Source organism: Zeus faber, assembly GCF_960531495.2.
Source record: "Zeus faber genome assembly, chromosome: 14".
Taxonomy (NCBI): domain Eukaryota; kingdom Metazoa; phylum Chordata; class Actinopteri; order Zeiformes; family Zeidae; genus Zeus; species Zeus faber.
In genome coordinates, this window is record NC_137200.1 from 11,808,617 (window position 1) to 11,830,890 (window position 22,274).

Below are 22,274 nucleotides of genomic sequence, written 5' to 3' on the forward strand. Positions count from 1 at the left end.
TTACACTTCTACACTGCCAAACACTGGAAAAAAAGCTAAAAAAGGTTCAGTGATGTATGGCTGTTTCCTGCGCATCGCTCCTCATCCGTCTCTTTACCTTATCTGCTGCCATCTCTCTCTCTTTCTCTCTCTCTCTCTCTCTCTCTCTCTCTCTCTCTCTCCCCCCTCCCCAGTTCCCTTCATACACCTTCCCACACCTCCCCTGTCCACTCCTGTCCTCTTGTCTCCTTCCCTAACCCCTCTCCTTTCTTCTGCTGTCGTTTAATCGCCGCTCTCATCTCCTCCTTGTCCTCTCCCCCTCCCTCCCGTAGCAGGATTGAGAGCTCCCTTCAGCGGCTTTGACGCCGCAGACCCGACTGACAGATCGCCTCATCGCCCGCGCCGGCATTCAAACACAACAACACTAATATTGTTTGGGCAGGAGCGGGGGGCGGCTTAAAGAATGGCGGCTACAGGTTTTTTTTCCACCGGCCATTCTGAGCCACGCACAGCGTCGGTGCTGCTGGCGTTTACGGCGCTCTGATTCTCCCCACCTAGTACCAGCCCACCACAACACCACACAACCGCGTGCACGTTCACACAGTAGGGCGTGGCGCCCATGACAGTTTAGCAGCTATTAACGACGGATAGGGTTTAGTTGCTGTCCATCATGTCTGGAGTGCTTCCCTCTATTATAATGGCACTCGTGCAGCCTATGTTGCCTAATGTTGATGCCCGGCCGGTTCTGTGACTCGTTGCACGCCGTTCCGTCTGGGATTCTCAAACATTCAGAGAGCGCTGTGTATACATGCTATTTCTACTCCCATCCATTTCACCTCCTGCACGCACTCCGCACGAACGCAACTCGGACCACAAGTGTGGCCAACCCTGGCGAGGCCTGAAGGGGGGAAAACCTGTGTTTTGAGGAAAGACAGGTCAGATGGGTGTTCTCCGTGGTTCAAATGTTCAGGCCTGAGCTGGAAGCATTTTGGGGTTTTTTGGCAAACAGCAGAAAGCAAATGGTGCAACTATAATCTGCAAATTGTCGGCTGAGAGTTTTCGTCTTTATTATGATGGCAAAGGGCCCCTGCAAGCATCTCATTCTAGCTTGCTAAACCCTCTGTTTGAAGTGAACATGTCTACTACCTTCCCTCGTAACAGTAATTCAGTCAAAAATAATTACTTGGGAAGTAGCTTCTCATGTCAGAGTCTTGGGACTCTGAGCTCTATCCATGCCGTGTGTGATTTATGGAACAGTGGTGGTGGCAGAGTGAGTGATCTTGGCATCTCCAATGCTCGCCGGTCTGGGCTGTTTTATTACTTATTTTCTGAGTGGCACCTGCTTCTATTATGGCATAGTCACACGCTCCTGTTTACAGTTCTCCAAAAATGCTAAACGTCACGTTTATTTATATATTTTTTTCTGGGCCTGCCTTCTATTAAGGCTCTCAATTGAGAGGAGGGAGTGGAGCGTTCTAGTACCAGAGATGAAAGGGATCTTGTCATATCATGGATTAAAGGAACTGACACCATCAACCCAGTTTACTTTCATCCATGCACTTTCATCCAGTTGGCTGAGAAAAATATCAATTTGGTTGTTAAACTGGCGATTTCCAAACTAGGTCTTCATAAAAAAAAAATGTTGCTATTAGAATAAGATGTTGTTTAAATTGTAGGGGGAAAATTGCAATGATCTAAGTAACCAATGTTAATTATTATGGGAATGTACACAAACATTGTAGCAGGCATGGGGTGATTCTGTGTGTGGTAGACATGGAAGGAAAGTAGAGACTTTTTTTTTTTTTCTGGTATCAGTTTCCCGGTACAAATTGACCCGTGAAAATAGCACTCAGATAAGATTATGAAAAGGAGAAGATGTGGGTGAGAGAAACCTTCCCCGTCGCCGGCGACCAGAAGATGATTGCTCGCAGGCTGCTTTTTTAGCAGCGGCTATCAACGCTCAGTGGGTACGGCGTCGGCAATCAAGAGATCTGGCGCCCATCCGTCCTATCTCTTTGTTTAGCGCCGCAGAACTCAAAGGCTTGGATGACCGGGGCGGGATGACGGGGCGGAATCCTCATCAACTCTTTTTAACTCGAGGGACAGCGAGTCGGTTCGCTTGGAAAAAAGATAGAAAAAAAAAAAAAAAGCATGGCAATTAGACTGGCGGGGTGAGACGACAGGAGCAGGAAGAGTGAGTGAGCGAGGAAATGAAGGGGGAGGAGGAGAAGGGTCTCAACTATGGGAGTAGGGAGGGGAACTGGAGCATAGCGATTTAACAGGAGCCTGGGGAAGTACATTTGGGTCGGGGGGTTGAGGCGAGGACGGGTCGGGTCGCGTTAGAACACGGCACAAGGAGGCGGAAACATGGTGAGGTAAAGTTTATTTAGGTAGCCCTTAATCACAGCACAGGGCTTGACAGGACCGCATTTCACGAAGAAATCCGCGCCCCCCCCCCCCGTCTTAACCCCCACCCAGGCAAGGGAAAAACTCCCCAGAAAACCCCTCAGCCGAAAAAAGGAAGAAACTCCGAGAAAGGGCCACAGACGGATGACTCCTAATTCCAGGATGACCAGGCTGCAGTGGCCGCTGAGTGGGCAACATTAATATAATTATATGACAAGTATTAGGTTATATACTATACACAATGCAGGGTTTAACTAGACAGTAGCAGAGTCTATTGTCCTGGTGCAGGGTGCTGCAGGCAAATGCTCCCACTAGAGACGTGGTCAGCGTCAGGACCAGTACAGTATTAGACCATATCATTACTCATATAATTGACATTTCATTATGAGTAAAATAAGAACACAAACTAGCTTGGTTGGGTTAGTGGTAAAACAATAAGTGTGGTTAAAATTGGTTTAAATGAGAAGCGCAATGTTAATTGCCCCCTTTATTCAAGTCGTCCATGAACACCTCTGACGTCTTTCAGGCATACTTTAGACTTTGAGAATATAGTTTGTATTCAATTAAGTACACATTGAATTTCAGTTGTTCTTAAGTGAGATTTCAAAAGTCCCATTTCAAAAGTCCGGAGGTTCCTGCTTTGTTTCACTGGCTCCGCATTTGTTTCCATTTTGCTCTGTCCTCACATGGCAGCTCCTCGTAGTCTACACGAAAAATAATTAGAGGCAGCCAAAACCATCTGCTTTGCACTCTCACTCTCCACACTTTCTCTGGCTGCGCCATATTGTTGGTGAATGGGGTTTGAGCTTGAGCTTTCAGCTTGGGTAGAATAATCAGTTTATTTAAGAGTTCAAGGGAAGCAGGGGAACGGGCAAAGGTTGCAGCCTTGTCTGTCGGCGAATGTGTGAGGCTCCCTGTAGCACCGGGGACCGAGGCACATCACGGCACGCTGGGGAGCGGTAGAGGAGCACTGGTGGGGGGAGAAGGTTCCCCGGGTCGCTGTCTGTTGCTCAAGCTGGCGCGCTCCCTTCAGGGACTCGGCTCACTGGCGAGATCCACTCGGTGAGGGAAACACAGAAGGCGGATGGCTTAATTTGTCGAAATCCAAAAGCTTGCAGTGCGTCAAATGTCCAAGAAAACGCTTATCGCCGCTGACGTTGGGCAACCGTCTGATCGAGTCGGGCTTGCTTTTTATCCTGTACCTCCCACCGCCTGATGGGTCACACCTGGCCGTTCCCCCACGGTGCTCACAAATCAGGAAAAATCCTTTCTACTAATTGACCCGAATTGGCATACGAGGGCTGGGAGCGGGTGTTCAAAAATGATATCGATTTTACATGATTTTACACGGTTTGGCTGAAAAACCAGTTATGGGAAAATTTTATTCCAATTAATGTTAAGTGTAAGTAGTGCTATTATGATCGTTCTTTAAATGTCAAAACTGAAGTTATCTGGGGGAAAAAATCCATAAAAATTAGGTCTTGATTGAACTCACCACAACCCTCCAACACTGCGTTCTCCAACAGATCCCTCCAATTTTTTTTCTGTCGCAGGGAAAGGCTGGACCACATAAATACTGAATAAGCAGCAATCAATGATTTTGAACTCATTTGCCCGGACAGCAAAGCATTCGAGTTCCAAAAAGCAATCTGTTTCATTAACTTTCATCCTTGTACATTCATTTCAAGGAGGTATGGTCTTTGGCCAACGCAAGCCCTCTCTTTCTCCAAACCAAATTATAAATCAGTTTGGTCGTTGTCCATTTCACGGCAGAAAACTTTGTTTTTCAGTGGGCACGCAATTATTTCAAATTGCAAAAGTTCTGCAAGGGTGCCCCGTGCACAGGTTGATCTTTCTTCCGTTGACAAGCCGTGATAGCCTGGCTCCAAGTTGTGCCGTCAATCCATCAGCATGCAGAGTAAACTGGGCGGGTCTGGGCCAGCTTTGATGCAATCCACTTTTCTCATCAGAGGTCAAACCACCTCTCTACTTATTGTGTGTGCAGACTACTTAGTCACTTGTAAAACATGACATTTATTCAGGTTGGCCACTGTACCTTTGCAAGTGATTTATATCTTCATTCCATTCAGAGTTATAAGTTACAATGTGATCTGAGTATGCTGCCCGTGGGGCCAAAAGATATAATCGATCGTTCTCTGTATGGGGGTCGGCTGTTTTGGTCTACAGCGGCAGCTCCATTACTGATCTGTTTGTGGATGACTGTTGCTTCCACACCTATTTGGCCCAACCCAGGATAATTCTGGGTCCACTGCAATGCGGTAGCCTGAACAGTGATATACCGTTTGACTTCTGGGCACCCTCTCGGGTAGTCTTTGCGAGCTTATTAGGCACGCTCTTTTAAGGTTGGTTTAAACCTTCGCGCCAGTTGATCTGTGTGGGTGATTTTCGAATGACGGTTTGTAGAAAAAGAGTCTCTTATGACGTCTGACTTTGAGCGCATGCATCCGGCATTCAGCGCCCTTTCACTCTTCGTTCCTGAATGGTAGAAGTGTGTCAGGTGCCTAAACTGTATTCTCTGGCACAAATTCAGAACCGAGGCGATGAGTGTGTGCTAAATGCAAAAATGTCTCGGGCTTTGGAACCAACAATTAGTAAATTGCTTTGCCCTTATCTTTCACTCCTCTCTACAATAGTCCATTATTAATAGTATAATGAGGAACATTCGGTCGTCTTCCCCAGCCCTCCGACCCCCTACAGACATTGAACGTCTAAGCAACAGGTGGTATCCATTTTGTGGAGCCGAAAGTGGCACACGGTGCATTAAAGAAAGTCATAGTCAGTGGGAGTGCATCGGTGGCTGTCTGCTCCATTTGCTGTCGTTCAGGGAAATGGCCTTTTATTTCACGGGGGCTATATGAAAATCCCATGACTGATATACGCCTGGTCATTGCTGGGTCAATACATGTGATGAACAAATACCCATGCGATCCGAGGCCGTTCCTGCATCAAAGGATACGTGGAAAAGCTTTAATTGAATAGCTTTGTGTGGCGCAGACAAGTATAGTCATTGAACGGTGTGACCGGCTGACAAGCAGAGCCTCGAAAACCTAGCGAGGGAGTTTCCGCCTTTTAGTGGGAGTGAACATTATCTTTGGCTTATGGCGCTTACATCAGCACCAGAATGGTTTATTTGTAAAAAAAACGACCAAAAAAAAACCAGCTCAGCTATAGGAAACACCCGCAGTGTCCTTTCTCTTGACATAATTGCCTGGACGATTGTGAGACGAGGTGCCCGGGAGGGTTTATTCAGGGGCAGGAGAAATCAGCTGACCCAAATCAAAGAACATGTCTTTCCTCCCTGATTGTCTTTCCAACCATCTCTCCGCTTTTCTTCATCATCTTTGACGCTCAGTATGCAGGGGAGGCGATCTGGTATTTCATTGATCTTCAAATGTGCTCAATGTGACATTTATATCTTCTTGAAATTAATATATGGCACCATTGTTTCTGCTCTATGGCGAAAGGACAAGGATATAAGATCACGCATAAAAATTTAAGAAGCTCCCTGAAGCGCGTAACAAAAACACCGGCTCTCATCGACAATTCAAATTTTGCAACTTTTGTCCAGCGCAGTCAAGAATCGATACGAGACCATGTGCGTCTCGCACGCACACGAGATCTGCAGAAACTTTTGTCGGGGAAAATGTTCTACGAGGTTTTCTCAGCCGCTAAGCTCTTGACACCCCTCTCGCCGATCTGTCATGTGGCGTGCACACCACAAGACCCCAAGATTCCCCATCACGAGACGGAAAGTCGTGTAGTGTGAACGCTGCGGCGATGTGACGACTTTGAAAGTGGTGTAGTGTGCCCATGGCAAAACACTGCCGTTCGGACTAGCCAGCCTTCTTCAGGAAAAAGATTCTGCAAACAAAGTGGGAAGATGCCCAACACACGGCATGTACATCTTATTGATGATATGTGCGTTCTGTATTGACACGGAATTTGAACTGTTACTGTTGCTGTTTCCTAGAAACACTACTGCAGTAAATGTTGTTTGTTTCCATTGTCTCACCCGTGGTGATTCTCCCCCTCTTGGGGTAGTGATCAGTTGTTTATAAACCCAAACATGGTAAATAGTTCTCCAAAGAGCGGGGTTGGTGGTGGCTCTCCATAACCAAAACTGTGCTCTTGTCATCCTATAGGGCATCCACAGGACAGAGTTATTGCAGCGGTTCATGATGAGAAGAATTAATAAAGAGTTGCATTGCAGGTTGAGAACTTGAACTCTACTTGCCGACTAACTCTGTCCTGGATGCAATGGCATACAAATACTCTGTGTTGTATGCCCAGCATGCTGACAGCACAGGTTAAAAAAAAAGAAAAAAAGAAAAGAGGGAGAAACACTACTGCAGTGGGATGGGATGTGGGGGAAGGGGGGCAACGCGGTTGAGAACTGTTAAATACTCGCTTCACCTTATCGATTGCCTCTAACTTTAAATCAAAATAACACTTTGCCTGGAAGGGAAGCCGCTGTTGCAGGCCGGGCAAAGGGTAAAACCTGCCTATCTAAAAAAGCGAGGAAAAAAAAAGGGAAGAAGGGGATGCTTCGCTTATGTTATCAGCGTTTACGCAGCCCTGCTTTATTATGCAATTTAAACCATTTTAGTAATTACAGAATTTTAAATTGCGTGGTTAATCCGAATATCTTTTCCGGATAGACCTCAGATTGCATATGTATTTATTTGAGCAATCAAATGGAGTACGAGAGATTCCTTATTTGAGGCCAGGATAACCAAAATCCACGAATTTGGAATTAGACACACTTTTGGTTTGACTGTCAACCATCACATTAAGTCAAAGAAATATTAATAATGTCTAATAACAATGTGACATGTGTAATAGCGGCTCCCTGGTGTATAACCTTACCTATTACATTGTTTTCTGACAAACCTCACTCGGTCAAGATGGCTGTACTGCTGCAGCGTGGTGTTTTCTGTTTCACTCATTCGATCATGTTTTTGATTTTCAACCACTCCTCTTCTTGAATTCTGTAATACTCAACAGTATATTTTGTCCAGCCCCCAGCATCACCCCTTTACGTCGGTGTTTCCCCCAATTTCTTGCCTGTTGCGTTCGGCATATATCGTAGCCTGAATGAATGGCAGATTTGATGAAGGTACATGGAGGGCTCGTTTAAGATTGGAAAAAATACGAACCAGGAATCAGCGTGTTTTCTCTAAAGGTCAGAGACCAGGTCATTTAATTCTCAATAACAGGTACATTCAGCCTGGTTGTCAGACACATACAGTGCACCCTTCAGTGATTTCCGTCACAGTGGCCGGTATGACACCCTCGAGACATCTGGTGACTCTGGAGTGATGGTGGACCGGTGGGTGAGCGCTTGTCTCACAGCTCCGGAGATTCTCTCCGACCTTCAAAAGCGTTTGTAGCTGGAGACACGTGGAGGCATGTCCCGAGCCGTCTGCTTTGCCTCCTGAAGTTCCCATTTGAAGTTTCCTCCTCCCCCAAAGGAGTCGGCCATCGACGTCGTCCCCTCGCCTGAACGCCCGCTCCGCACTGCGGCCCGACGAACAAATCGGAGGCGAGGTCGCTCGCAAATATGTCCTGATACACGTGGCGTCGGCTTCACCGTGACGGAGGGCCAATCACCGACCCGCACAACACCGCCATCAGTAATGGGTGGTGGTCGGCTGCGGGGATGCCCTCCCTCGTGTCTTTTTTTAACACGCAGTAGTCAGGACACATTCTTGTTTCAGCCCTGTTTAGGTTTCAGTCGGTCTCAAAGTTCATGGCGTCCGTTTGTCTCCAGAATTCTTTGAAATAATAAGAATGCACAAAAAAGAGCTGTTCGAGGTCGGAGGTTTTTTGTTTTTTTGTGGCTGATCGACGCAGAGCTTTCTGTCTCCGCGACTCCCGGAGGCTTAAATAAACTCCTATAGGTATTGTCGGAGAGGCGGGAAGCTTTGACAAAGGAGTCAATGAAAAGATGTACAGAAAATGCCTTGCATGGGAAATTCAGAAGCAAGAAAGCAAGCCAGCAAATACCCTATTTATAAAATAGCTAATATCAGACAAATTGCCACACTATTGCTTTCCTGTCGTCTTTCTCCCCGTACAATCTCTGTGTCTCTTCTTATCTTTTTAAGTGCTGTAGTGGGGCTTTTCTTAACTTTCAATCAACAGTTGGAGCAGCGGCTCGACATGAAGTTCCATTTCAAAAGCAGACCTCGCTATCAAAATCTGCCCCGGCTGGCTGAGGCAACAATCCCGATGAAGTTTAAGAGCAGCTTCTCCTTGGATTTGAGGGGAATGATTGCATACCCGATATTCTAAGCTCGGGAAAAAGGAAAGGTCTCCCTTTTTTTTTTTTTTTTTGTTACAGTGTCATATACAGTAGGCAGGGCGTGGAAATCTTGTGCCTGGGGGGAAATAATGGTAGATTTGCATTTAAAAGCGGGGAATTTGCAGGGTAAGGATAAGTCAGATAACGCACAGCTTCTCTCGAGAGTATTGCTGTCGTTTGTAGCCGAGTAATTGACATCATTCACAAGCCTCCTGCCAGTGCCACGTTCAAGGAATCCTTTGTGCCCAGGATTACAGAGGTCTTTCTGAAAACCAACCATTGGGGGAGGCAAAACAAAGCTCCCGTTGCCTGGAGCTCCGGTGTGGGGATCTGCGATGGCCCTGCTTCCCAGATAGATTGGATTTTCCTTACCTGCTGGTTTGACTATGGTTATAGTGAAGGGATAGTGTCTTTTCGACACTGACCTCTATTTCATTTTGGGATTGAAACTGTCAGCGTCATTGGCGGCTTAAGGGAACCCTTTCCATACAGACCAAATTTAATTAAAGTGCAATATCACTCGTGGTTATGTTGGAGAGTGTTCATCGCAAAAATTGTCCTTTCCACTATACGCCGCTCTTCAGAAAGAGGGGGTATAAGATTTTCTTTTAATGGAATCCCCGTTTTGCATGTTTTAAATCGGACACGGTTTCGTGCTTTGAAATTCGGAAGCTGCTGGATATTAAGCTTACAAATTAATATTGCCATTCTGACGTGATTGTGTTAACATATGTGAGTTGTGGGAAAATAATTCCTTAAATAAAATGTTGGTTGAAATTATTTTTTTTTTACCCAGTGTAATTTTTTTCACTGATGTAGAATGCCCTTGTGGCATGTTTTTTTTTTGTTTTGTTTTTTTAACCAATTTGTAAATATCAGAATATGCTCTGTTCACCGCAACTTCACAGTGAACGTACTGCTCGGCTGCAGCCCTCACTGGCAAAGTTTTATGCCTTACAAAGAAACACATTTTCGAAAAGCAGATTTTGAAAATAGGGAACTTATCCCTTCATTCACACCAGGAATCTCCTCCGTCTTGACAAGCTTGGGATGTGGTCTTTTGCACTGACAAGCTATAACGACAAGCGACAAGGTAATTAAAAACTAGAACGCCTAATTAAATTGCAGAGCGGTTCATTTGACAGAATCAAAACATTCGATTTATTAGAAATTTTATGTACAGCGTCTTTACATTGATGCATCAAAGGACATGAGCGACTGGCTTTGAAACATGATGTCGTTTGAGTGTGTGTGTGTGTGTGTGTGTGTGTGTGTGTGTGTGTGTGTGTGTGTGTGTGTGTGTGTCCTGGGAGGATGACATTCCCCTCTTGCACTTGTGTGTTTGTGTGGGTGTGAATGGAGAGAGAGAGAGAGACTGAGAGAGAGAGAGAGAGACACAGAGAGAGAGAGAGTTTCCTTCAAGTCCTACTTGGAGCTCCTTTGGGGCAGAGGGCCCCAAAGGAGCATTGACCCCCATACTGACGAGATCTTTGAATTAAAGCTCATAGTCAACATAAAGGGGTGCTCATCGCACACCATCACCATATTGTAATTACCCACGGTCACGTTAGACAGTCACATCATCTCATGCTTAATTGCACCAGTGGCACAGAGATATTGTTTGGTCCGCTAGCTGGTAAACACACATACACACACATACACACACACACACACACACACACACACACACACACACACACACACACACACACACACACACACACACACACACACACGCACACACTCTCCCCTCCCCTAACCTTCCATTTTTTACCATGAACCATAGTCATTTCAACTATGAAGATGTCAGAAACTAGGTCCCCCAAACCCCCACCCTCAGTTTTCTTCCTTTGCGCATCTTTTGGCAGGTCTGAGTTCCACACGTCTTATCAAATAAATTGGACAGTGGCTATTTTCCCCAATTGCCTCCGCAGAAAGGTTCTGGCTCACCCGAGGTTGTTCAGCTCATGGCTCTGGCTGATGGGAAAACTACTTAGAATAATTGTCACCCCAGAAGGGTAACTTCCCAGCCAACGCTGCCAACGCTGCGCTTCAGTGTGTTCACCTACGGAGTGTGTGTGTGTGTGTGTGTGTGTGTGTGTGTGTGTGTGTGTGTGTGTGTGTGTGTGTGTGTGTGTGTGTGTGTGTGTGTGTGTGTGTGTGTTTGTGTGTGTGTGTGTGTGTGTGGAGCTTGTTTTTTGGGGGGAAGAAAAGAGACAGAGAGCATGCGAAGGGGTGTTGGTGTTCAACATGTGTTCGTTTTGACCGTTTGGGGTGGGGGAGTCCATCAGCAAGAGTGTAAAAAATGCTTTTATGACTGTAACAAAAGTTGTTTTTTTTATGCAATCAATAAAGATGAAGGCACTTTGGAGCCTTTTCATTGCAAACCAACGGGGTTGCCCACAGTGTGTAACAGGCTTTTTTTTTTTTTTTTATAAGCCTGCATAGCAATGGCTTTAAAGTCACTGCTCCAGTCACCAAGGTATGTTCGAGATCTGATTTGTGGCCGGAGGCAGCAGCGAGCGGTGGAGTCCTCCACCTCTAGGAGCATTTGTATTTCCCTGTGGGCCAAGGTTCCAATGATGCCAGATCGCTCTTCTGTGGCTTCCATAGACTTTTCATCCACTGTCTTAATGGATACATCTAGATATATATTCATTTAAAAGATGAAATATGAGGGGGTTGCCAATGCAAAAAGGGTCTGAATTGATGTTGCCAACTGCATCACAGCTCCCCTGTTATGTCCAATCCTGAACCCATTTTGCCCACGTTAAATTAAGATTGTCAAAATATTATTATTTATTATCATATTATATTATTTTCTTTTAGTCTTTCTCCCTCTTCACTTATTAGGGTTCGAGAATAATCCACATTTCTAGCAATGATTTAAAATGTTTGAGGAGGCTTATTTCGGTTATACAGGCTATAAACCTAACAGTGGCATCCCAAACGTGTTTTTAAAATGGTGTTTAATTTACTTGAAAAAATAAAAAAGTCCACTTGATTTGGCTTTTGTTCCCTACAGTATTGTGATGTTACGTGGCAAAAATAAATAAATCAATAACAGCCGTGTTAATGCAGGTTGCGTCAACATACGTATGTACTGCATGTCTTTGGCATGCGCCCAAAGCGAAATACCCTCTTTGGAAAGATGCAAAAAAATGACGAGTGCGATAAGATGATTAGATGAACAAATCACGCTTACAATCACCTCAGTACCTATTCTTCAAGGACACGACCGTTCTCTGTCTCACACTGCCACTTGTGCATTTTTCGACTTCCAAACTTGCTGAAAGCAACACGACCGGTCAATGCATTTGTTGTGATAGTTGTGATACCGTAGATGCACAACGCTGATACATTTCAGGCAGATATCATCCGGCTGCATGTCTGAAGGAGGAAGATTTGATAAAAAAAATGTGATTTGGTCAGCCGGATTTCACAGACGGTCAACGGCCATTACTGGGCTAAAGTCACTGTTTGATACCGTCCGTTGCAGATACCGAAGCCAGCACATTGTCTACGCATGCTGAGTTTTACTGGTGGAAGGAGGTGACATTAAACAGCAATGTCCCCTTGGAACATTAGTGAGTGCTGACCTTTCTATTTAATATGGGCAAAGAACAAATGTCCCATTGAGCAAAGGTGAGACGCCTACCATTGAGCAGGTGGGCGTTAGTGAAAAACTGCAAAGAGAGATAAAGTTTTATACACCAAATTTGGCCACATACTGTATGTTACCTGAAATTATATTAAATGATGTATCCTTTAAGTAGGTGCGTGCTATTGAGAATTGAAATAGTATTTTGGTAATGGCTTTACAGCTAGATATAAGCAGATATGTGACAAATGGTGCAGTAACCACACCGTACACCCTTGCTTATGTGTGGTGCCCTGGTTATTTCTCCGCTCTTCTCCTTTGGTCTGAGTTCTGAATTCGAGGACTGCTCCAGGGTTCACTTAGAAGCCACTGGACAGAACATGAGCGCCGCAGTGAGAAGGGCTGCATTCAGTGCCAGAACACGGTTTCGTACGCAGCATAGCAAACAATGCCCCCCGTCGGAGGCAGTGCCTGGAGCGGCGCATTAAATTACGTCAGCCAAGGATCACTATTCCGGCTCCACAGTTGCTTTATGAGGCCGTTGTTTTGAGGAGGCATGCACACATGTTCCGCGACTGTTTATTTCTCTCGCTCTTTTCCTTATTTCATTGCTCCACAATTCAACATTATTGAGGGATGGGTTTTCTTAAAGGTCTTCGTAAAGTGTACCCAAGTAGAGTGGATTTTTTTTTTTCCCCGCTCTTTAAAGTGCATTGTATTTATTATAGCTTTAAATGTGAGTCGGGTCTTGTCGCCCACAACTTTATTATTTGCCCATTCATTATAACATTATTATATTGTTCTTTAAACCGCAGATCTCCACTGAGAGCGCAGACATTTCCTTTTGGAAGTCAATAGATTGTCTGCCCGTCTGCCCGTCCGTCCCTCCCAAATTAGAGGTTGTGGAGCATGAGTTTCTTGATTTTCTGTTCACCCAGTGTGACGGGGCCGATGACAAGTTCAGCGAGACGTTGTCCTCCTATCCCCACGTAACCCCTGAGACATCCTCTTCGTCCTGGTCCTCTTCGACCAGTGCTCCCTCCACCCCCAGCGCCCTTGTCACGGGTCAGATGTTGTCGTCAAACATACACTCCGTCCCGTCTCCGGGCAAGGACCTGTAAATCTGAAAACGTCAAATGAAAAGTCCTGTCGCCTGGAGGGGTCCATGAGGGAGGACAGGGTGTTTCCACTACGTTGTTCGTCTTTCCCACCGCAGCACTGTACTGTAGCGACATTTTTCAACCCCCGTACGAGGGCGGTTTTCAGTCATGCGGGTGGGGACAAGATTGTGCACCTAGACACGAGACTTAAAAGAAGAAAGGAAAAAAGAAAACGACGAGCGCCTCTTAAGCCCGTTCCTGCGCCCTGTAATTACACTGTCTCACTCTTTTCTTCAGCTGCTGACTGGACTGGGCGGGGGTCTGCAAATATTTGCGGCACGCAAAAACAGTTTGGCTCCCCTTTCATGTCGTTTCAAGGGAGGAGGGGGGAAGAAAAAAAAAAAATCCAAGTGAATTTCCTCGTGTTTTGGGTTCTTGTCGTCTACGTGGGCATAAACAAAAATGATCCAAATGGAGGCCTATTAGATCAGCGGTTCTGAGCATCTGCCCGTGCAGCTTCAGACAAAGGGCCCCCCGCATCAAAAAATGAAAAAAAATAAAACAACATCATCTCCGCTTTCCACTCCCCCCGGTGAATTTTCCGATCAGGCTGAATCCAGACTGTTGGGCTGAGCCGCGCCGCCCGTCGCAGCCTCATTTCTGTTTCTCGAGAACGATTACTGAATTACTGACTACGCTGATGTCCGCCCCCACTGGCTCGGCTCTTCCATGAGGCCCAGCTGCTCTCTTTACCGTGACGCTGTCGTCTGTCTGCGATAATGAGCATCAGATCATAGGGGGGGGGGGGGGGGGGGGTTTCCTCTTCTTCTTCTTCTTTGCGATGCTCGACATCATCAGTGCCAAGCGTGCATATGCGGCGACCGATGCCCAAGGTCCAAGACCACAGAGATCAGCCACGGAGCACACAAGGGCTTTTAGTTAATTTTTTCGCTGAGGTAATGCAGCACGGTGGGCGCTCTCTCTCGCTCTCTCCCTCTCTCTCGCTCTCGCTCTCTCCCTCCCCCCTCTCATTCTCTCTCGCCCGCAGCCCAGGAGCACGTCGTGCTGTTTTTTTTTTTTTTTTTGTCGGCTTCTGTGCCGCCGAGGCCTGAGAACTGGAGCTGAGCTCACGCGTGAGCTTCAGCGCTTGGAATTATGCATCTTCGTTCCGGAGCAAAAAAAAAACAAAAACAAAAGAAAAAACGATGATGAAGTATTTCTCCCTTCATTACGATGAAACCCTCATGAAGGGCCCGACTGAAAGAGGCCCTTTCTTCGGCGTTGGTTAGTGCGGGACACAGAAGGCTAGTTTTTGCCTGGTGGAAATGCACTGCATCCAAAAAGTGTAACTATAAGCCGCTGGGTGAGGGTCATTGGCCCCGACGTTAAGTGAAAGCGTCTAACACCCTTTGTCGCTTTTAGCGGTGGATTGTCCCGTCACCGCGTGGAGAAGATTTTCTTATTCTTCTGCGTTAACTTCAATGTCTCAAAGTTGTGCCTTTGACTAAAATATAAAGCAGGTTACATTACATTTCGTCGTTTAGCTGACCTTTTTGTGCAAAGCAAACTGACAACTTATTGGTACGCCCCGTGCAGGCGGCCGTGCGAGGATCATCGGCAGCCGTTACGGGGTTAAGTGCCTTGCTGGTGGACATTTCAGCACCGGGAGTAAGGAAAGTCAGGAACATAATTCTGTCCACAACATTTCTACATTGCTTTAAATGTTAAGGCCTATAAGCGAAAGGCTGCGGCATTTGTTGTCAAAGCTCCCACGGCGCTCGGAGCTTGCAGTGAAGCGAAGCTCAAAGCTTTTCCCACAGTCAAAAAAGCATCCCCCGCACACATCAGTCTGCGATTGAATCGCGTGCTATTCAACACATAGAGTGCTAAATCAAGCGCGGGCCAAGGACAAAATACAAATATGCACTTATTTTGAATTATACATATTGTCACGGAATGGAATTTGTTGTGCCTGGAGTCCCCCAATGTGGGGGAAGTTGTCTGTAAAGTGCCCCCTCAGAGGAACTAATGGAGCTTCTGCCTGCAGATGAGTCGGGTGGGGGGAGAAAAGCTTTGCTGGCCAAATTTAGCTGTCGGGGCTCGGGAGAGCTCCGTTTCCTGCCTCAATGCAAAAGGGAGTGCAGCTAATGCCTCCGAGACGTTCTACTGCTGACATTTTACTTGTTTGTTTAGGTTTTTTCTTTTTTTTTTTTTTTACCCCGCCACAGTCTGCACTTCGCTAAAGGGACCACCGCAACGGCCCACTCCATCCATCAGGGTCTCAGCCCAGGGACGGCGCAGGCGCCGCCCTAAAAGCGCTGCGTTGGTTCGCCGCCACCCTCCGCCATCAAATGTTTATTTTTGACATCCCAATCCTCAGCGTGCCGCGCCAGAAGCCATGGGGGGAGCGGCAGACTCCCAATCTGTTCTGGGGCTGGCGCGAAGCGAGCCCGGCGTTGGACAGTCTCTCAATAATTTCACACGGGGGGATTGGGCTGTCAAAGCCCAAATGAAAATACTCACACCACAACTTTAGGGAGCGATATCCGAAAGCCTGAATATGAATTTGAGCATTGAGGTTATATTGAAATTGGTGGTGCGGGGGAATTTGAACGGAGAAGCTTGCAAATTAATTATTGTTCCTTGGAAACTATTTGAAGATGCTATATCAAATATACCATAGACAAATATGATACTATAGACAAAACAAAAGTGTTTAGAAGTATTTAAATAAAACACGTTTCTAAAACTTAAATATCTACAATGTGAAATAAAAATAAATCATGATATAATTGTGTATATGTAATGTGCTTCTTAGCAGGAATTGAAATGTTGAGGAGTATTTCAATAAAACACGCTTATAAAACTTAAATATCTACAATATGAAATAATAAAAAAAAAATCATGATATAATTGTGCATGTGTCATGTGCTTCTAAGCAGGAATTGAAGAAATTGAATTGATTGATTGACGCATTCCCCAACCACACAATATAAGGTTAACTCAACATCATTCCAAAAACACCAGTGGCATAAACATACGCTTAAATAACTTCAAACTGCGCCCCATAGCTCAATCAAAGGGCCGTTTCTCACACTTTGTCGTCTTATTTAGTTATTTATTTTATCAGATCTCTGGTGACAATATTTCATTAACTTCGGACAGATTCCTTCCTATAAAATATCTAAAATGTCCTGTCAATTATGTCCACCCCACAAGAAGATCTTTTTTTACAGATCTTTTCATCGTTAATATGAACAATTACAACAAAGAATGCTAGTGCTGGTTATCATCTCGGTGTCACGTCTGGATTATTTTTGGCGGGCACGTCCAATTCCACGCGAGCCGGTGCGTGCGTGGGCGTGTCCGCTGCCCCGGGGGAACTCCCCGTGAGTAGGACACAGTGTGCTGGCGTCGACGCTGCCGCCGCCAAGGCTGCTTCGGCAGTCGCTCTGCTGCGGGACGCCGTGCTGATCATGAACGCACTGAGCTCAGGCACTGCGCAACACTACGTTGATTTTGGTCGTGTTGCATAGGAAGTCTTGAGAAAACAGTTTCAAGAGGTTTATGCATTCTTCACATGATGACGTACAGTTGGTGGATATGGACCCAGTCTGTATACACCGACTGCATGTACCATACCATACCATGATAAGTATATATTTATTTTTTCAGTACGTAATTCGTGCAAAAAAACAAAATAATAACGAGAGAACTGCGATGCCTTTATAGCCTTTTGTTTATCTGTATCCAAAAGCGAAGCCAGCTGTGTTTGTGGATTCACTCTTAAAGGACCCATGCGGGTTTACAATGCGCCAACCCTCTTGAATAAACTGTTTGTATGTTTGTTTTTTTGTGGGTTTCAAAGAAAGTTTCCCTCCCCCCAAAAAAACCACACCTCGCGAACACGCAGAGACGCTATGTGCGCGCTCCTCAGATAGGCGACATTTGAAGAATAGTATTGCTGCATAATCATCAGTGAGGTTGGGTCCCCGCCCCTTCATCACAGTTCAGTCCCCGAAGCCGAGGTTTTATCAGGTGAGTGCAGTGGGAACGGGGCTCGCAGCTCAAAGGCGACAAAGCAGCGCAAAAGGTTTTAGAGGGAAAGAAAAGGGCCCCGGCAAAAAAAGCGGCTCCGCTTTTCCTGTCGCGTTCAGACGCCGCGGCTGGAAAGCGCGGCGCCGTCTGTATTGGGGACGCGGCGCACGAGTCAATCACTTCCCAAGGAATTGTTTGGAATGTTCGAATACCCATGTGCCCGTAGCCATGTGCTTCTTACCACACGTAAAGTCGTGTACTTTCTTTAATCGCCGTGCCATAGCAGTCGTTATTGACGGGTCTTCGGCTGGACTAATTATTTTTTTTCTTCTTCAAGGCTGCCATTAAAAAGTCAGCCCTCGGCAGGTTCGCACACCCCTCCTTCTGGCTCCCCAGCTGTAACTCTGTCGCGCTGGCATCGGAAGAAAAAAAAATAAAATCCTCAGAGCTGCTTACACACAGCGATAAACAAGATAAATATCAAAAGTGCTCGAGATGATTGCCGAGATTGCTTGCTTTTGATCCGACGGGTGGATGGGCTGGGGCCGGATGGGGCCGTCATCTCGAGAGCTCCGACGGCAGCCCTCGCGGCGGTGCGGCGTTTCTGAAGGCGCTTTGCGTTTGTAAATGCACTGTTTAAGGGAATTTATACTTTGCCGATTCGATAATCTCACGGGTGGAAAAAGTAGGCACTGTAGGTCTGTTTAAATTGTGAGTGAGGTCGCAAAGAGAAGGTGGTGGGCCCCGCCAGGGGAATTCTTTATCAGAAACTTAGGTCCACCCAGCTGAGGAAGAAGACTTCGGGGCAGTCAGCCCGGCCCGCCCTGGGTGGCCTACTAGGTATTATCATGACAGGAGAAAGGAGAAAAGTAATAGCACTGTCTTAGCTCAAGTGGTTTAGGCTCGCCAAGCCTCCATCCCTGGAACAGTATCTCCCAAAGTATCCCTGGGATTCCGGGCTCACAATGTCAGCAGGGTGCGGCTGCACCGCTTTTCATTTGCCATGCTCTTTCATTAATCGGCTCCAGTGCTGTGCAGCGGGCGAGGCGCAATTCATGTAGCTCGCTCCCGACGGACCGGCGCCTCATCCCTTTTATTTGGAGGAGGAAAAAAATTAACCTAGTCTGCGAGATAGCTCGACCGATTAGAAGAAAAAGCACCGTTACTATACAATATGTGGTCTTTCTCAAGGGATCAGGATGGACACGGAGCGGGGGGTTTCTAATGGTCATTGGTGATGAATATAAATGCTGTAAGGTGGGTCTGGTGATTTCAAATAAATAAATAAATAAATAAATAAATGAAACCAGAAGGAGATGTTTTCATTTTAAAATAGTGTATGACCGGTAACTCGTAAAAAAATGAAATTTATTTGATGAAAATATGTTTTCAAGGAAGTGTTGCGTCGACGGCGGTTATGATGCCCTACATCTGCGAATGGATCCTGACTCAGGCGCACCTTTTAAAGTGGAGGCAGCAAACCGTGTGTGACGCTCAACAGCGACTGTCGTCGAAGGGATAGTTATTTTGTCACCGCTGCGCCCTTGTGTTTTGCTTTCAGAACGGGATCCCGTTTCCGCTGAAAGTCAATTGTCCTGACAAATCACGGATGAGTGGGTGACGCGGCGCGCGCTGCCCCGCATGGCAAAACGGAAACACCACAGGAAGGACTTTTTTTTTTTCTCCCCATTATTCATCACAGAGATGAATGGCAGAAAATAAAAGATCTTGCAGCGCACGTAAACTTTGAGCCGAATGGAAGTGAGACCCTCGGGAGAAAATTGCATTCGAATGATAATGGTCTCAGTGAGCTTCTTCGTTGTTCTGAAAACAAGCTTTTTTCACGAAGACTTTGAGCGCATCGGCTGACGTTGTCGAAGCAGGAGAAAATTGGACCACTTCCTCCCGTGAGGAAGATAATATCGTCCGCTGCTTGGGGGAGGGCATGTTCTCGCCCCAGATTGGCACTCTCATATAGATCACAGAGCCAACGCCCCTAGGTCTTGTACTGGCAAAGCGCAAAGTGTGTTCCTTATGAAGTTTTATTTTATTTACTGAAAATAATTTCACCGGTCAACCAGTTGCCAATCTCCCATCCGCAGCAGCCTACGCACATGGCCGCCTTCGAAGTAAGATATCACCGTTTCCTTATCAAGGAATTGGCTCAGAGATGCGTATATAAATAATTCATTTTGCATATCCTGTTCCATGAAAGGAGAACGGGGGATCGATAATTACCACTGCTTCTCCACGTCCACGGGGAACGGTGGGTCATCTCCCAGTCTGCGTCAGTGCCGGAGCGGGGCTGGGCGTGGTCCGGTGTTTACAATGGCCCAAAGTACAATGTGACATTTTAAGAAGAAAGTTCAGCCTCTTTTAGTTTAAAGGGGAAGAGCAGTCGCTGTAAGAACGGATTATATAACGTTCCCCAAAACCCCGGGGCGGTTAGATCGATTTTCTATGAACTTAAAAATAAAGAAGGAAAAAAACATTGAAATCTACCCTTGATGTGATCTGGATGTGACGGTGGTGGTGGTGGTGGTGGTGGTGGGGCGGGGGCAGCACAAAGAAAAAGTGAAATTGATGGCGGCGGAGCGGGTGGCTCCTCCCCATCTGAGCTTAATTACGTACAACTTCCTCTCCCCTCCTCCTCTCCTCATGCCCCCGAGGTTCTAAATGTCACCTCCGCCCTCGCGGCGAGATCCATCCTCCGCCGGGCGGTGTCGGCGGTTCCAGTCTCAGGTTTGCGCACTCGCCGCGGCGCAGTTTCGCGTTGTCATTCCCGGTCGTGGATGGAGATGGCAAAAACAATACAATCTCCGGTGTGACCATAACCCTCGGCGGTGGCTGTTTTCGATGTCTTCAGCGCCGCACAGTTAAGGCCCGGAACGACCGGAGTGATTCATCGCCGAAGATGAAACGGGCGAAGTTCAAATAATGTAGCGCATGAGGCGTCGGAAGCGGCACTCTAATCAGTGTGAACGATGGCGGTATTACGGGGGCAGCGGGTTTGGCGTAGGGAGACGGGGGGCAGCACGGAGACCATCCTTCAACTAAAGGAGCGGGGGGTTGGAGCCCCCACATGGACGAGGGGCATCCACCGCCCTGCTACGTCCTTGAGCAACGCTCCGAGCCGGAGTCATCTCTCGCGTTTGATCGACGGCGGCGGAGGGAGGGGCGGGGGGCTCTGACCTCCCTGCGGAATTAGCGGGGAATGGAGGGGCAGATAACGGAATCCCAAGCGATTATCATCAATGTGTCCCATTGCGATATCCCCTTTGCTTTGCCTTCTGTCACACTGTTTATTCATGTCAAATTGCCATGCAGCTCAAGGTATCTGACGCATTATGATAGCGTTATTGGTACTTTGGAAGAAAGTTAGTCATTGAAAATGCCCCCCCGAATGTGAATTACGAATGTGCCGGTTCTGATTTGTGTTGGTGGGAAAAAAAAACAAAAAAACGAGGTTTACCTCATCCGATGTATCATCCCACCGCCGTCCAAATCCGTCTCTGACGTTGATTCATCTGTGAAATTGCTTTTGCCATGATGCGATATGAGGGGGAACTATTGTGTAAGGTATTGAACCATCTGACCTTGCACATAAATCATCGCTCCGAATATAATATAATTGACTTGTCCTGTCTTTCTCTTTTCATATATGTTCCCCCCCCCCGATTAGGGTCAAGGCGAAGAAGGGGGTGAATCTGCTCCAGACGATGTCAAAGAGCGCTCAGTGGAAGGTGGACTGGGAGATGCAGTCCGGCGCCAAGCACTCCATCACCACCATAGATGTGAACAAGAACAAGGCAGCGAAACAGGGGTAAGTCAACAGCCCCCGGGGCCTACACACACACACACACGCACACACACACACACACACACACACACACACACACACACACACACACACACACACACACACACACACACCCCCACACACACACACACCGACTCTCCAGCTCTGACACCGCCGCTGTTGATTCTCACCCTTCTCCTCTGATACACAAAGACGCAAGAAACAATTATTTTTAGGATTTCCTTTTTTTTTTTTTTTTTTCGGTCTTTAGCAACAGACTAAACTTCTTTATGAGATTTTCCTCCGGCGACGTTCTCAGAGGTTCCCCTTTGATCAAAGCGCTGTGAAATTTGCCGGCGCCATCCCACCCGTGTTAAATGACCCGGTGTCTCCTGAAGAGAGGTTGCGTTGCACGCCGCTGTCGGCCCGGGGCGCCGACTGAAGCACCTTTTACTTTGTAGCGGAAAGGAGACCGGGCGGGGCTCTGTCCCTCAGGTAACAACTCCGTATACTGTTTGGACGGACAAGACGGATGATTTTAGCGGCTGATATCAAATTACCTGAGATATTAAACGTTGCCAGTGGCAACAGTCGAATGGAGAAAACCAAACAGCATTTCGTTTTCCACAGTTCCTCATGACCGGGCGCGGCCCTTTCCCCTCTGGCTGCTCTGCTTCCAGTGCAGCATCATTTCTCCGCCGCAAACCGGTTCCGTGAGAGCGCGGGGCGGGAGGCGCGTGATTTACAATCATGATCTATTGTAAAAATGTATAGCCCACTAATGGGCGCATTGGCGTGGCTATAGGCGCGCGGGCTAAATTACCTTAACTGCTAAGTGAAGCCACTCAGCTCAAGCTGTATGACCCCTTCCGCGCACACACACACACACACACACACACACACACACACACACACACACACACTTTCCTCACCCACATCAGTCAAATTTATGCCTGTGGAGTAAATATTGATTTAATAGGACAGGATTAAGGATATCCCATTAAATCAGGGACCAACTGTAAAAAC

At 46.8% G+C, this 22,274-nt stretch overlaps 1 protein-coding gene across 1 annotated transcript in view; it reads left to right on the forward strand.

Annotated features, from left to right (window-relative positions):
• Window positions 1–22,274, forward strand: part of tmem132e (transmembrane protein 132E) — a gene marked incomplete at both ends in the record, with an annotated part of 88,859 nt that overhangs the window by 20,186 nt on the left and 46,399 nt on the right. The window contains one exon of the mRNA XM_080014090.1: window positions 21,132–21,272. Within this exon, the coding sequence (XP_079870216.1) occupies window positions 21,132–21,272 (141 nt within the window). The remainder of the gene's footprint in view (window positions 1–21,131; window positions 21,273–22,274) is intronic.